At 41.1% G+C, this 16,913-nt stretch overlaps 1 protein-coding gene across 1 annotated transcript in view; it reads left to right on the top strand.

The window, feature by feature from the left end:
* The window catches only part of PTPRG (protein tyrosine phosphatase receptor type G), a 403,467-nt gene extending 387,136 nt beyond the window's left edge, over positions 1-16,331 (top strand). The window contains exons 23-29 of the mRNA XM_035547040.2: positions 1,735-1,828; positions 3,104-3,180; positions 3,607-3,735; positions 5,719-5,865; positions 6,656-6,798; positions 9,698-9,833; positions 11,068-16,331. Of these exons, the coding sequence (XP_035402933.1) occupies positions 1,735-1,828; positions 3,104-3,180; positions 3,607-3,735; positions 5,719-5,865; positions 6,656-6,798; positions 9,698-9,833; positions 11,068-11,214 (873 nt within the window). The 3' untranslated portion in view covers positions 11,215-16,331. The remainder of the gene's footprint in view (positions 1-1,734; positions 1,829-3,103; positions 3,181-3,606; positions 3,736-5,718; positions 5,866-6,655; positions 6,799-9,697; positions 9,834-11,067) is intronic.
* Positions 16,332-16,913: the final 582 nt, after the last annotated feature.

The raw sequence follows: 16,913 nt of genomic DNA, 5'->3' as shown, positions 1-16,913 counted from the left end.
TGTCATAGATAATGAACCAAACCAGAACACTTGATTAGCACAGCACGTCATCTTGGGAAGCTCAGTGTCCAACAAGTCTTAGCTGCACTGCTGGAAATCAGTACTAATACCTTTGGAGTCAAAGGTGAGAAGAGGAACATGGATACTGCTTTGAACTGTGCTGCTCGTCTCCGCATTCCGAAGGAAGCTGGGGCGTTCCTAAGTGTGTGGGTAACTTGGCTGGAGGTCTTCCTCTAAACTGTGATTCTCATGCATATATATAGAGCACAAAATGAAATGAGGTTCTTGGTACCACTTATTACTTCAGTGTTGTAGAATTAAAAATGTTTTAAGACCAGGAAAAGCAATATGCCTTTCTCAATGCTAACTATGCTTGCTGCTTTTCCTTGCTATATTACAGCTGCTTTCATCATGGCCAAAGTAAAATTGTTTGCCTGGATCTATTTGAAACCTAAGATTTTCTGATTGCATTTTATTTGAATGCATTTAAAACTATTTTGTGAGACTGTGTATCATAGGAAGATTATACATGATGTCTGTTTTCACAGATAAACTCACTCAGTTTAATAACTACCTGAGGAATTGAAACTGTTAAATTTTAACAGATGCAAAGCTATTCAACAAATGAACAAGATATTTTCAGAATTCATGTATAGAAATTCCAGATGCTTAATTATTAAATTGAAGAAACAAGTACAAACATACACACACACAAAATGTGACAGAAGAAAAACATCTGTTATTAAAAAAATAAGTGTTCCACTTTTATTAAAAATATTAAATTATAAGTATAAAGATGTTTTCTCATGACTCATGGCAAAATTTCAAAAAATTTAAGTGCCCTTTTCAGAAATGGCTTCCTCTGCTAGAGTTGCACAGATATTTAGAAACTCTGTAACTTCCAACAGGCCTACTGCGAGTACAGAGGTGAGTTAAGCACTATCTTGTTTAGAGTGGATATGAAACCAGGACTAAGAAAGCAGCAATTATTAAATTTTTCCCCGATTTCTGCTGCTACCACAGAGCTGGCAGAAAATAACTTGTGCTCATGCCTTGGGACAGTAGTTCACATTCAACTGTCTTAGAGTAAAATTACATTGAGTGATGAGTTGCTAGTGCAGGAGATGGAAAACCCACCTTCACCCTCCTTGCTCTGTTAGAGATTCCCCATACACTGGCAGAATATTCAAATCCAGATCTGCCTCCCTGACTTTTCATTGTGCCCAGAACAAATTTAGCAGACCAGATAATGTAACCCATGGCCTCAGATCTCTGCCGCTGGCATGGTGGGTTCACAAAAGGCCTGGCAGGAAAAAGTCATTCTGCAGGAATGATCTCACTTTTATTTTGAAAGAAAATGTAAAAGTTTTTTTTTTTTTTGTCACTGTTTTATTTTGCTAGCTTTTCTTCCTTGAGACCTGCTTCTGACTGAAAATGTCTGCGAGTCTTTGAAATATATTCTCAAAGATAACTAAATGTAGTGTTCTGTGAAAATACATTTTGATGGAACTTCATTTTCAGGATGTTTCGAAGCTGAGAGCTGCAAAGATCTTTTTATCCATTAAACATATTGTATGAAAAGGATGATTTCCATTGGCATCTTGAGTATTTTAAACAAGTTTAACAATGCAGTTTATTCTTCTACTGATGCGTCTTCCCAGGAGTTGGCAAAGAAACCACCTCTCTTCATTTAGATCGCTATGAGGAGTGACTTACTACTTTATTCTCTTTCAGCTGGTTACACAGTGTAATGCAAAATACGTGGAATGCTTCAGTGCTCAGAAAGACTGCAACAAAGAGAAAAACAGGAACTCATCAGTCGTGCCGTGTAAGATCACATCTTCAGTTTGATTACTGCCTAGCATAACTTTTTGTAGCGAATTCTCCCCGTGTTATGCATGAAAAGGCAGAGCCACTAGGAAGGAGAACTGTAATATTCTGTTCAGACCAAGCTGTCTTTCACCATTATTCTGATGAAACTGAACAAAAGAAAATAGTTACGGTGTCAGCCAGATACGCTGTCCAAGTGAAGTGTTAATTTGAAGTGCTTAAGAATTTGAATAAATAGGTAGGGGATAATCTATGTAATACTGTGATAATTACTTTGATACAGATCCCAGCTCAGGTGAGATCTCCCAGGGTGATTGGCACAAGTTTTTTATAATTCAGCTAGTACACTCAATTGTTCTGTGCAAACCTTCTGTAGATTTGCGGGTATTTAGTGCCCAAGGCCACAGTTTCACAGTTATTAATACGGAATCTGTGCCCGATTGCTAAACAGTATGAACTTGCACCAAACCAAGCAGAAGCACAGCGTAGTTCCCATCACTTTCCCCCCAAGCACAGAACGTACAGGACAGGCAGTAGCCAAGCCTAGTGCAAAGTCATGATGGCACAGATTTGGTCCATCATGAAGGCTGGTCATAAAAAGGGAAATCATAAGAATATACGCTAAAAACAAAGGTGGATGGACTGAAATAGCCTATGCACCTTTAGAGTTGGTGTCATGTAGCTGCAGTGATTGCAGTGGTTTCAGCTGGGCAGTAGGAGCCTGTCAGTTGGCTTCAGGATGTTGTTGAACCCAACCCTCAAACACGGAGCAGTGCAGACCTCCTGAAGAACACGTAGCCACTTCTGCGGGGCTACCTGGTAGGGAAGGGCTTTGTCTGAGGAGGTTATCTCACCCTCCAGCTGGGAGGAGTGAGTGATGGTCGTGCTACAGAGTGGTAGGGAAAACAAAATAAATCAGCTGGGTTTGTGTGCTGCTGGAGACAAATGGAACGCTGCAGTCAAGAATTACCTTAAATCCCCTGTTATCACTGCATATACTGTTATTTGGTAATTCAGCCTGCTGTGAAAATCTTTGCTATAGTAAAATTTGATTCCTGAAATTACTTTGTCCTTGTGGGAATATTGTGCAACATTCTCTTTTATATCCTGTGTTAGCAGGCAATGCTTTAACACGGTTAAAGTGCTGGCCTACTCCTGGGGGAGATGGGAGCTGCACAGTATTTGGTTTGTTAACGTCTGAGAAATTCTTGCTTTCTGCAATGTGCCATGACCAGACTTTGATATTTTTTTTCTTCTTTTCTTTATCTTATAGCTGAGCGTGCTAGAGTGGGCCTGGCACCGCTGCCTGGAATGAAGGGAACTGATTACATTAATGCCTCTTATATCATGGTGAGGAAGCCAACACCTAATTACAAAGTAAAATCAATTCTAAGGTGCTAAATACCAGATGCCTGTAATTGTCTTAATTCTGTATGTAATGGCTGTGTATTAACAGATGAGATTTTAACACCTTCCCCATAATGTAAAGCTATTAACTGTGTTTTATTAAAGATTGTTGCCTAAAAAAATTAAATACAAGATGCATTTAGGTGGAATGTGTATTTCCATGAGATACAGTCAAATAAATACTGGGATTTAGAGTAAATGAAAACAACGGAGACTCTGCAGGATGGAAATGGAGTTACAAAATTATAGTCTGTGTGAAAATATTGTGGAATAAAATGAAATAGGGTCATTATGTGTCCCCAAAGATAAAATTAATGCTCTAAAAGTGTTGAAGGCAGTAAGTAACTGCGGTTTGTTTTCCTGCAAAAGGGCTACTACAGGAGTAACGAGTTCATCATAACCCAACATCCGCTGCCACATACAACTAAAGATTTCTGGCGAATGATCTGGGATCACAATGCACAGATCATCGTCATGCTGCCGGACAACCAGAGCCTGGTGAGTGAGACGCTTCCCTCCCTGCACTGTGTGGCAGTCACTCAGCCCAGCAGGCCGCTCATGTAGATATGTGCTATGGCTATTTTCTGGTGGAAAGAAAAGCCAGTTTGGGGGCCACCTTCTCAAACTTTGCCCTAAGCTTGTCACAAATAGATAAGTTCCTAGGTGTGGGGCCTGTTTTCTACTCTTCCTTTCTGCCCTCACCCTTGGGAAAGACAGCATAAACTGCAGCGAGCTGGAGCAGACCACAGTGCTCCCAGGCAGCATGCTGGCGATGACAGCCTCTGCGAAGCTCCTGTGGGTTACCTGGCTGGCAGGATGTAAGGCAGTGACGTTACTGTCTGGCCAGGGCCATGGGTGAGGACTTTGACAGGAGCAGAAATACGAAGCAGGGACATTAGGATAAGTCAGTTGTTTCCAGGGGGTTTAAGACTAAAGCCATGCAAGACTTCAGGCTGGGAAAGGTTACAAAAGTTATTTTTGATGTAAGCAAAAAGCAAACGTATGTTAATTTAAGTGGAGTTAACGAGACAGAGAGAAGCAAGTGACACAGGTGAAGTGCTAATCACTGCTTCCAGATTTACTAGCATGTCTCAAGAGGGCACGATGAAAAGGATTAGGAACTAAATGGTTCATTTTTTCTTGCATGCATAACTGAGATGCAGAGACAATTGTAGCTGAGAATGGTAGAGAAACCACCTCCACTACAGCAGGAAAATAGCAGTCGTGAGGCGCTACTAAAGAGGCAGCAGTCGATATGCTCCCTGTGTGCAGTGTGATGAAAGGGATTGCAGGCACCGCAAGGCAAAGAGTGTTCAGAGAAATAAGATTGAATCACAAAGTACTAACAAAATGAAAACGTGTCAGGTAGAAATGAAGAGGCTGCTCTTGTCTTTACAACTCTGTGGACTAGCTCAGCAGAACATTAGTGATATAAAGGGCAAAGGAGAAGCACCGGCCACGACCATATCCCTTGTAAGGATGTCTGGTGCCCACTTTCATCTTCATGGTGCCCAGCGTGGAGGTTGGCTAGCAGAGCATTAGCACCCTTATGTTGGCTCAGTGTTTGGTTTGAGTTGTCTTGGCTGCTGAGGAGGGGTGGAACAGAACTGGGACAGCATCAAGGTGACAAATGTTTAATGCCAAAGGATGGGACCATAATGCCTGCTGTGAGAACCTGTCGCATCGAAGAACAGGTCACTTCCACAGTGTTCAGCAATGTTACACGGGTTGCTGATGCCTCTGCACGCTGAGGGTGGAATTTGCAGAGCACTCAGAACACTTAGGATCCGAGGTCCTGTTTTCGGGACTGTTTTCATTTAAGACCGAAGTCCCAAGGGTGTCTTGCAGATCATGTGCATGAAAGCTCCAGGCCCACAGAAATAAGCCTGTTTTTAGAGACACGTTCATGGCTGCAGAGGGATGAAGTGGGTTCATAGCTCCTGTTTTCTCATGAGTTTGGGTGTCTTCTTTCTTCCTCATTCTTCCCCCCACCTGTAAAAATTCCACTCCGAAGTATACATCACTCTTCTACCTAGACCTGATCCACAGACCTTCCACTAATACCCTTGAGTTTTGGATTAGGCCACAAAAAATATAAATTAAAATAATAAGCAATTAATTATTAAAGGTTAATGATTTTTCTCTAAACAGGTGTCTGCCTTTCATGCAAAACTGTCTAGGCAGGAGGTAATAAAGCCTGGGATATAATACAAAGGTTAAGTACGAGTGAGGTAAGATAACCATTTCCCTATGAAACCAATTAAAAGCAGACGTTACCTGTTTGGACACACAAAGGAGGGATCTGGCAGGCTTACTGACTACTAGTAGACTAATAGTAGGTTTGTTTTAGACAAAAAGGGCTTGTAAAGATCAGCTCCTGATCATCTCTGTTTATCAAACCAATTTTTTGATCCGCTGGATTTCTCAGTCACACACAAGTTATGTGAAAGACTGCAGTAGTGTGTTGTTTCATTCCTCCAGGCAGAAGATGAGTTTGTGTACTGGCCAAGTCGCGAGGAATCCATGAACTGTGAGGCCTTTACTGTGACCCTTATCAGCAAAGACAGACTGTGCCTCTCTAATGAAGAGCAAATTATCATCCATGACTTTATCCTTGAAGCTACCCAGGTAAAATAAACCTCCAAACGTGGGTCTTGGCTCTTCTCCAAAATGTTGTTGATATCATTTAAATATGACAAATGACGAGTTCACAAACAATTTTGAAAACTATATACTTGTAAATGCCCGTGAATGCATGTTGCTCACTGGGGAAAGGTGTTCTTGTTGGCTCCTTCCCCCTCTCACATTTTCTACTTCAGGTAGATCCTTCTAGCTAGTGAGGCTGTCAAATTTAACGTGTGAATATTTGAAAGTGAAGACATTGTTTTTCATTCAGAAATTGCAAAAGTAGATGGAATTATTCTTTGTAAACTACACCAAGGTTTATTGTCCTATTTGTGCTTATAAATGTCAATATTATAGTGTAATTATTCGGGGAGTTAAGGGAGTTTGCTTATTAAGCACATTTCTTTTGAGCTACAAGCCTATCTCTAGTTTGGTATTGGAATCGCAGCTGGATTTTGCTGCAAAACATTGGTTTGCAAGCCCTGGTAAATTTAGATTCCTTGGTTACTCTTCTCTTGTTTGACTTTTGAGCTATTGGCTCTGAGAGAAGGTGTATATGGATATAGGCTCTGAAATTAAATATAAAATCTTCATCAACTAAACATTTTGTTAAAGTTGTATTATTTTAGGGTGTTCACGGAGCTGCTATAGAGCTATGCATCTTTCTTTTTTTATATATACACTGTGTGGAAGAAGAAGGCATCTCTTCCAGTTGGTAGAGAAGCTCTTTCTACATGGAGTGGATAAATGTGAAAGTAAAGTAGCTAATGCCTAGGCTGTTTTTTCATTTCAGGATGACTACGTTCTGGAAGTCCGCCACTTTCAGTGTCCTAAATGGCCAAACCCAGATGCTCCCATAAGCAGTACCTTTGAACTTATCAATGTAATCAAGGAAGAGGCCTTAACAAGGGATGGCCCCACCATAGTTCATGATGAGTATGTCATCTTTTTTTCTTGCTTTGTATGCATTTTGGGTTCTTTTGTACATGGAGATATCCCGTACAGATTCTACAACAGGTTTCAGAAGCCAGCAGAGCCCTGGTTTAGGTAAGGCTTTGAGCAGCCTGGTAAGGGCTTATGGAAACCACTTTCAAAACAGCCCTGAGCTCCTGTCTGATAACTGAGGTTTAACATGCCAGGTGAGGCATAGAACAAGCTCAGCTCAGCCGTGTCTCAGTATGAGCAGCAGTGTCTTGTGAGAAGGAGCCTAGGTTATCTGTGAACAGATTTATTTTCCTTCCTTCTGCTTCCCCCAAAACACTCCAAGGGGCCCATACGGTGCCAAATGGAAGGAGCCTGCTAACACAGGGCCAGCATCCCCCAACACTCGTCTCTTTTGTTGTGTAATGGTGAGCATTTTCTTGCCAGCTATGCTTGAATGCCCAGTTATATAAGATACTAAATATTGCATTGAATGTTATTGCTTTGCACACATCATGGAGCTGCAAAATACTGTTACTATGAAGCTGAAGCCTGGGTCTAACAGGCCTGGTTTTGGAAGGAGCTGTTTCCTGGTGGGCACGGTGCTTCGTGGAGTCATTCTGCCATTAAAATCCCGAGAAAGCCTGATTTCTGACACTGCTTGAGTCGCCCTTAGAGCAAACACCAAGCCAGCGTAAACAACTGCTACCCCTTCAAGCCTCCTGCACTCAAGTCCGTTAAACCTTCTGCCATTGCTACAAAGGAGAGTTAGTGGAAAAGTCATAGAAATCTTCACCTTCTGTGCAAAAATGTTATTAGCATACTCTGGTATTTCAGAGGTCAGATCAGCCTTTGCGCTGATGTGTGATTGCGTGCTGATATCTGCTGTTGCTGAAGGAGCTTTCACTTCACATCAGTGTGTGCTGCTGCAACAGGTTTTTCCCAGCAGACTCCACAAATGGTGCCTTGGGCTGCAGGAAGTGGTTTTTCTCCCACTGTTTCCTGCCTTGCTAATGCACAGTGAGAGCTCTGTTGGCTTTTGCCAGCACTTATTAATTCCAGGCTAGTTTTTAATATTCATGCTTTGGGTAGTCTGAAGTAAGGTTTTGCTGCTCTTGCAGTACTTAAGATTACGTTTTACAAAATTGGAACCATTATTGATCTGGGCATTTCATGCTAGACCAAAAAAAAAAAATTATTCAAAATCACATTTCTAACAAGTTGCTGAGTCATTCTTTCTGTAAATTGCTTTTTTGGTTTATTTGTCATATTCAATGATTTTACTTTTATGCCTAATACATAATGTGGATTCTGCTTTTTACTGAAGCCTGAGCAAATGTAGCTGAAAACAAAAATTTCCCTTTACTACATGCAACTACTGTATCACATAATCCACTAGTAATTACAACTGCAGATTAATTCCAAATCTATGAATTTGCAGATACTAAATGCATGTGGTATTTAGGAAGTACATGGTGGGATGAACTCGATAACAGCATTTCAAAGTAGTTCAGAAATTCCAACTGGAGACAGTTGTCAAGAACTTTAAATATAACTGCCCATATGTAGGCAACTAGATGAAAATTTGTTGCATAATTTTCAGAGAGAAAAGCCTTCAGATTGTTGGGAGCTGGCGATAATCAACTCAAGTAGAAACAGAGCCATTAGGCCCCAAGAGGCCTTTAGTTGTGTCCCACCAGGCCCATGCACTGGGCACTTTGTCCTCTGTCCCTGTAGATGATCAGTCGCAGCCATCTCTGTAGTTCTGCAGAAGCCCTGCTTCTTCTGGAGACTTTTCGTCAAAAATAGCAGGTCTATTGTGATCTGATTTCTGCTTCCAATTTCTAGGCAAATTGAGTTTGCAAAAATCATATGAAATTAAGTCAGCATATGTCTTGATTTCCACAGGAATGTTGTAAAAAATCCTAGTGGTAATCTTATTGTACCAGATGGCAGCGCAGTACTTGCCGATTATTGAAGTTTTCATGTACAGTTCTCCAAACAGTTTGCAGAGTAAGTCAGCACCAATGTCCGCCTTTTACAGGTTGGGACATTTAGACGCAGACTTTCTCAAAGTCACAGAGCAGACTTCACAAAACCAGGACAGAATTTCAGTCTCCTGAATACTGGGAGAGCAGAGCTCAGCTGAGGCTCCTCAGAAGCAGTTATGAGCCCCTGTTGCATAAGATCCTTCATCCCCTACCCCACAACTGCACGCATGACTAAAGCATACCCACAGACTTAGCAGCAGTAAGGTTTCTACCTGCCCAGTTGTCTTGAGGACACATTCTGAGTCATTCTCCTGACGAATAACCATTGCTCAGGTTCTTATTAAGTGACAGCCCAGCTCAATTTGTCAGAATCCGTAATGTCTCTTGGGTGCCCAACGTGGGAATGTTGCGTTTTGCTTATGAATTGGACCTAAAGAGGACTTCAAGGTGCCCCATTTCCTTGTGAGCACCTCATATCCCTGTTAGTTTTATATAGTTGTCTGATGCAAAGGAAGAGGCAAGGTGCATTTCTTTCTAATCATTTATGTTTTGCTTGAGCTCCCACTAATGAATTTAAAATACACTCGGCTACAATGCAGATGCTTTCAGTACATGTGGCATGTGAGAACTGATTTCATTTTTATACTCTGCAAGCTGGGTATTTTTAAATGGCTCACATTCTTCTGTTGATACAATTCTTCATATTGAATACCGCAGATATCCTGAAATGACTAGTGTACCATCAAATGTCTATTTTTTTTTAATTAAAATGACTGAAAAATAGCCAGCGTAAAGCAAGCATTTACTAGATATAAAGACGAACTATGGTAATCAAATAAGGCTATACTGACATTTTCCTAGCTCTTTGTCAACGTGCCCCGGTATTTTTCTGAGTATCTTATCCTTTTGGTGTGGTTTTTCAGGTATGGAGCTGTGTCAGCGGGAACGCTATGTGCCCTTACCACTCTGTCCCAGCAGCTGGAGAATGAAAATGCTGTCGATGTTTTCCAGGTGGCAAAGATGATAAATCTTATGCGGCCTGGAGTATTTACAGACATTGTAAGTTTTTAAATGGGATATAAATGGAGAGTTTACAAGGTTTTCATTTGAGACCAAAAGCATGAACTGAAACATGTATTGTGTATATTATCAAGTCTATTGCTTCTGCTACCAAGCAGAAGTTGCATTTGGGCTTTTTTTGTATTATTGTCATTTTTTATAAACCTCAAACCTGCAGTCTTGATTTGCAATTAAGCTTATTTCTCACACAGCTAGGGGGTCGCTGTTCAGGCAGGCCTTTCAGCTTGTCAGCACCCCCCTGCCAGCCCTGTAAATTGTGATCCAAAGGGTGCAGCAGGGCAGGGAATGCTGAAGGGAGGAAAACCTTCAGCAGAGGAGCTCTTCAGTCTGCGTGCACCAAGAGCCCTTGGCAGGGCGTGCGTGGCTCTGCCTGTACGAGGGAACAGCCTGAGCTGTGGGCTCAGATACAGTCCTGCACTCCTGTATTGTTTGAGCATTAGTCCCACCTCTAGCACAGTTTTGCCCCAAATAGTGTTCGCCCAGGTAAGGTCTGGATGGTTGGAGGTGTGGGGCCTTACCTCGTTCTGTTTGCTATATTCCCAGCCTGTTGGGCCTTCCCAGAGATAACCCCAAAGGTGAGTTTGGCCATAACTCAGTGCCTGGGGTACACTGATCTGCTGATGCCTTGGAACTGAGTAGCTGTGAATGCCTCCTTGCTCTGTCCTCATTCCTCCTCTTGGAATTTAAGCCAACAGCTGATCTAACACATTTATGTATTTAGAAGTTGTGTGTGGAACAATTATCAAGGAATTGACACATCGAATTCATTGTATGAAATCATATAATGTCCATAAATTGTATGTTGTTTTTTAAAATCAGCATGGTAATGGAATAAAGAGGAAAATAAGGGAACTGGATGCATGCCCTGGTTGCTGGAAAAATAGTAATGATACTGTAGGGGTCTTGCAACATGCTGTTTGGTTTGTTATATTATTCTGGACCTTCTGCAGTGTCCTTATAGTATCTGTGGAAAGACTTCTTTTCTCTTCAGTGGGCAGTAGATCAGGAATAATACAATCTACTCAAAACTGAGATCTTGAGGTGACAAGGTTAAGATAGATTAACACAGATAATTACTCTTAAGTATTTTTCTTCTCTTTTACATATGCTTCTAGTAACAAATAGCTGTGTCCTTCCCCAGAAATGCCAAATTTAACTGCCTCTCACTTACGTACGCTGGAAGGATTGAAATAACTTGTCCTTTCTTTTCCAGGAGCAGTACCAGTTTCTTTACAAGGCGATGCTAAGCTTGGTCAGCACTAAGGAAAATGGAAACGGTCCCATGACACTGGACAAAAACGGTGCTGTGATGGCCAGTGATGAGTCAGATCCCGCAGAAAGCATGGAGTCTCTTGTCTAATTGGAAACCTGAAAAGGCACTTAATTTGTAGAACTTCTGAAGACTGAGCGAACTTTTTTGAGGCCTTTTTTGCCAGACTCTAGGTTATACAATAACCCAATTACTTTTTTACACTGATAAAAGTTTTGATATTTATTTTTTGCCATTTTATGTCTTAATGGTATCCTACTGAGCATTTGCACCTCTGTTTATTTCACACAGTGAAACGCAATTTTATCTAGTTTGCACTATATGATCAGTGTTACTGCCTATAATATTCTAATACAAAACAAGCCCCGATGTGACATTCCATGACAACAAACATGCTTTTTCTGTTTCGTTTAAATGCAGTGAAGTTTTGCTGACTACAGTGACCCTTGAATCTTAAATCTTGAATGCTAGGCCAGGTGGATTCTTTCTACGACAGATACTGTACCCCTTCATACCATATTTATTATTTTAATTATCATGTCACAGTTTTGTGATGGTATTCTGCATTCCAGTGGAGTGGATGAGCAGCGTTCATCCTTTTTTGACAAAATGTGGCAGGTGATTATTAGCTACAGTGAAGGTGTAATAGCCTTGTGGAGCAGAAACAATTATTTCTGTATTGTTTCACATTGCTGTTTGTACACTCACAGACATAAGACTTGCTTCACATGGAATATACGAATTACATACAATATAATTATAAATTAGATGCGATTCATATGTGGGACACAGTGATAGGTTTTGAACTTACAGTTTCAAAGTTTCCCCATTTACTCAGAAAAATGTCAATTTTAGTTTTTTAACTGGCCCCGTGTTGGGAAAGTATTTTGTTTTTATTTTCATCAGAGCCAATACAGTAAGAAATCTACTATAACCCAAAATCAGACCTGTTTTCAGATATATCGAAGGTAGCAATATTTTACATTACTAAGCTATTCAATATTTTAAACACATTAATTTCCTTACTATTTCTTGAATATGACCTCACACCTAATGGTATGTTACATGATGACAGGCGTTTCTTAATTTCATAACTGTTAGATGCCATTTTTACAGGTGTGTAATTTTCATACTTTAGTGCTAAAACATAAAGTACTGATCCATATTTACTGGTGAAGCAAACTAATAAAAAAACTACCTATAAAGTTCCATTCTCCCTCTTTTTATTTTGCCAGACTAATTCTTTAGCACAAACCTAGTTTATTGTGTTTTCCCTCCCACACCCCTGAAGTGTTTTTCCTCCAGATTATATAAATAATTTGAATTATTGTTTGGAGCATTTAATTATACATTTTTATTGGCTCCCTTTTGTATTTGGTTGCAATTCAACAAGGCTCATCCTCATTTAACAAAAGAAGTAAGCACATACTTAATTCTCCTGAGAGTTAAAGCTAATCATGTCCTTCATAGCTCTGCTGAGTAGGGAGGGGTTATTGAATCTGCCTTGAGAACGAACTGTGTCGTTTCAACCACCCTGACATTTGGTATACAGTTACAGGCACTATCCCATATTTATGGCATTAATTTCTTCTAAATTTCAACTGCACAAAACCTGCATTGTATTTTTCAGGACTTGTCAAAATATTACAGCATATATTTCATTTAATGTAAAACCATCAATTTCTGCCACTCCGGCCTTGCTAGGATACAGAAATGTGGCAAGGAAAAACCCACTTATTCTGTTGGAGGGGGGAGGGCGAGGAGGAAGCTTAGCTAAGAGGAAGGTTCTGTGGATTTTTTACACAGAAGGAAGCTGAAAGTGGAATTTATATCGAAAGCAAGCATTTTGGTTGAGAACCTCATGAGGTACAAACTGAGAGCAGAGGAGCTACACGAACTGGTATGTGCTAACATCTGGCCTTTTATTTTTAATAAGGGAAAGATTTCCTATTATGGATGCACTTGATTAATTCCAGCACCAATATATTTAAGAGTTCATCAGCAACCTTTTGCATAGTTACCTTTTACTTAATCAATTTGTTGAATTCCCTCGATACAAGTGGTCCAAATAACTGCTAATGCTGAACAGTGGAATATATCCATGGTTTCTCTAGGGAAATGCCATGTCCAGCACCAGCTAGTCCAAATAAAACGTGCAAAATTTTCCAAATGTAGTTTGCATCCCCTTGCCCTGGGACAGCCCCACACCGAGTGAGTCAGTTTACGTGTGGTAGGAGTTGAGTCGGGCTCCCTGGTCGCTACAGCCCAGTGAGGAGAAGGAATTGTTGCAGTAAGTTTTCAGGCATCGCTGCCTGCCAGCAAGGTTTTGCCGAGGGTGTGCTGAGCAGTGCGTGCTGGCACGAGGCTGCTGAGCCCCCCCTTGCACCCCCAGCCGTGATCCCAGCCCCAGGCAATTCCAGCCGGTACGGGGGATTTTGCTCAGTTCAACCTGAAGTGTTTAAGTTCCTGGGGAGGTGTAGAGAGAAGGAATGAGTTCAGACCCTGACAAGAGCAAAGTGACACAGATTACTGCAGGCATCGAGAGGGTTGGATTTGCTCAGTACTTTTAGCTGATTACTTTTCATTTCAGTGGCATGATGGAAGATAACTGTGGCTCGTGACACGCTGTCTGAATACCCCTGGTTTAATCCCTTACCTTCTCACGAGTTTTAAAAATCAATGAAGGAAGGCTGTGGGGTTGAACTTTGGTAGACGCTTTGGAAATTCATGTATTTGCATTGGCATTTTCCCACATCTGAAACACTTGCTTGGGGCTTAATCCATGAGGAAGTAATTTACACTGATGTCGTATGACTTCTCCATGGATTTTTTCTTAGGGGGGGATTAAGCTGTGTGTTAAGAGCTGTGTTAACAGTCAGATAACCAATAGATGATGCATTAGGCTTGAAGTGGATGAAGCTAGGAATTGCTTGTAAAGGTCAGGATTAGGAGCGTGTTAGAGCCAAATCTGTCCTGCTGTAAGCAGCTGCAGTCCTGCTCTCCTCCATGGACTTGCCCCTCTTTCCCTGGGACTGCAGAAGGACTGAATGTGTTGCGTTCAGAGGTCTGCGCTTGCAGCTCCCCGCTGAGATGCTCTCGGGTCTGTCTGGCCAAGCCCCACGCTGCGCATCGCAGCCTTGCTTTCGCCACGCCAGCCCTCGCGCTGTAACCACGTCTTGGCATTTGCTCGGGACATTTTTCAAGCATCAGAAGCTCCCAAGCAATGTGCAGGCCTGCAAATTAGGAGTGCGTAAGTGTATCCCCGTAAAATGTCCTCAGCAACAGCCCTGAGGAACAAGGAAGCACTGGATGGAAGTGTGTGTGCATGTGTGTCTACATTTCTAAGATATGATTTCTCCATCTCTTGCATGTGTTTGCACCTGCAGACCATGTGAAAGACATAAAAGACTTCTATGTGTCGAGCCCATAAAAATAGCCAAGCTTTCCAAGAGGGAATGCTTGGAAAGCTGCTGTGTCATTGTAACATCTGAAACTGGTGACACCCCTGGACGTGAGTGACGTGGCATTGACTTGGCATGGGCACGAGGCGCTGGAAGGGCTGGTAGGACTGCCCGCACACACAGGTTAGCAGGCTGATTCTTCAGCAAGACCAAGCTCTAAAATCTTTCACTTCAAAGCAGCATTTGTCCTTAGTATTTCAAAGTGTCCGTTCCCAAATCTGCATTTAGGAACAGGAAAAAAAAATCCCAAACCCTTGACCTACTTCCCGTGTGCGACTGTTTCCGTGCTGTGGGTCTGTTCAAGGTTAGTGGACTCCTTCACAGGATCTGCAACTTTTCAGTTGTTTTTCCAGTTTCTGACTGCTTGAATTGCTTGAACCCCGAGTGATGTATTGGAACATTAGGAGAAGACTCTTTGTGAAACAGCACAACTGCCTTCTTAGTAATCTTTTTTTTTAAGCTGATATATTTTATTTAAAAGCTAAAAATATAGATATCAATTCTACCAAAGATACATACTACTAATTCTCAGCAAAACAAAACCGACTTAATTTAAAAAAAAATAAAATGTAGTTGTCTTAAAGATTTAGCAATCTTTCTCAAATTCATGTCTTTGGACATCAAACCCTGAGTTTTGAAGTTTATGTTCAAATGGTGCCAGTGAATTTTTATATGAAGGGAAAATGCCGATTTGTTAATCCACTGCATTGCTGTTCTTTCTTTTCTCTTTTTTTTTTTCTTTTTTTTAATTTTTGACAGACGTAATTCAACTCTTATTGTTACCCCTTTGCTTTTCTTCTCTTTGTTGCCATTTTAACAATGTGAACTGCATTGGCTTTACTTATCAAAGGAGAAGGAATGCAAAGATAGAGAAAGAGAAGGAACTGTAATGACGAGATTTGGCCTCTACTTTGTCTTAGCTGTTAAACTGTTTTTAGTGTTTTTGTTAACTCTTTGCAAAGGGAAGCATTTTCTACAGAGGATAATTAATTTCAAGAAAAATATCTTGAGTTTTAAGAATAAACGTCTCCAAAAGAGGAGATAGTCAATTTTATACAATGTCACAACTCTCCAACATTTGGGGTAGTGACTTTTTTTGTTGTGTTAGAACATTTGAAACTAGCAAGCAGCCATTGTTTCTAAAGACCTAAGCATTCGTGTCTACTCATATTTTCTTTTCCTTCATTTTTAAATAGCGAAACCATTAAAACTGTAAATATTTTGTTGCTTGGATAAGCATCTTCTGGGAACTTTGTATCTATGGTATATAATCATAGAATTTTATATTTTCATATAAAGCTAATTTTTTTCTAGTTTCACCTCCTTCCTAGTTCTGTGGTGGCTATGTGAATACATACCTTCTGTGTATCAAGGTAGTGAGACACCATCATCACACTCCAAAAAGATTTCCACACATGTCATTTCTTTGGGGCAGTGATTGTGAAAGTTGGATTTTTTTTCGATTCCATTGTCAGTGTGTGCAATAGGAATTAGACTTAGCCAGTCACTGGATACGTTTGTCTCATTGATCCATTCAGAAAAAAAAAATGTGGTGTTTGCTTTTGGGACAGGGTGGGAGGGAGTATTTTGAGGGAGATTTTTTGTTTTGTTTGTTTTGGGTTTTTTTGTAACTTGAAGGATCTTCTTTTTGTTATGTTTAAAACTATATCAAATCATTCTATTATAGTGTTATTTAATATGTAAATTGTATTGCTATACATAAAATAAAGTATGGTTTTTGATGTATTTACAGACTTCTTTCTTATTTGCATCAAATACACATAGAGAACAGATGCGCAAGTCAGTATTTCATTGTCCCAGGCGTGCAGGAAGAATGATGAGATCCGAGGCCTGCTTTAATTAGGTCTCAAATTTCCAAGGAGGACTCATCTGGGAGCTGTCTCTCAGTCACTTGTCAGTGCAGATCGCCGCCCCTGTCCTAATTGTCTCAGGCTATCAGAGAGTATCAGAGCGCTTCCCTTTCCTCTCCGTGACCGGTGCCTCCACCCGTCACTGCTGTGACCCCATCAAAATCCCTTTTGGAAGGGGGATTGTCCCCATTCAGAGCTGGAGCCTTACCCCGAGCTCCTTGGGCTGTGCCGCTCCCCGGTTCTAATTCTGCTTTACCAGCAGATGGCTGCCCGGAGGAAGAGGGGCTTCCACCCAGCCCCTTCACCGGGTTCATTGCGGTCACCTGCACCTCCTGGTGCTGTGGTAGGGAAGGCAAAAGTGTTCGTCCCCGTCACAGCCAGACAAGGAGGGAGGGACAGATGTTCCGAATCCTAGAGATGAAGCAGCAAATGTTCCCTGTGGAGCGTGCTAGAAGTC

Source organism: Cygnus atratus, chromosome 10 (genome assembly GCF_013377495.2).
Source record: "Cygnus atratus isolate AKBS03 ecotype Queensland, Australia chromosome 10, CAtr_DNAZoo_HiC_assembly, whole genome shotgun sequence".
Taxonomy (NCBI): domain Eukaryota; kingdom Metazoa; phylum Chordata; class Aves; order Anseriformes; family Anatidae; genus Cygnus; species Cygnus atratus.
The sequence above is the reverse complement of the archived record's forward strand: the minus strand, read 5'-3'. Positions and strand labels throughout refer to the sequence as shown.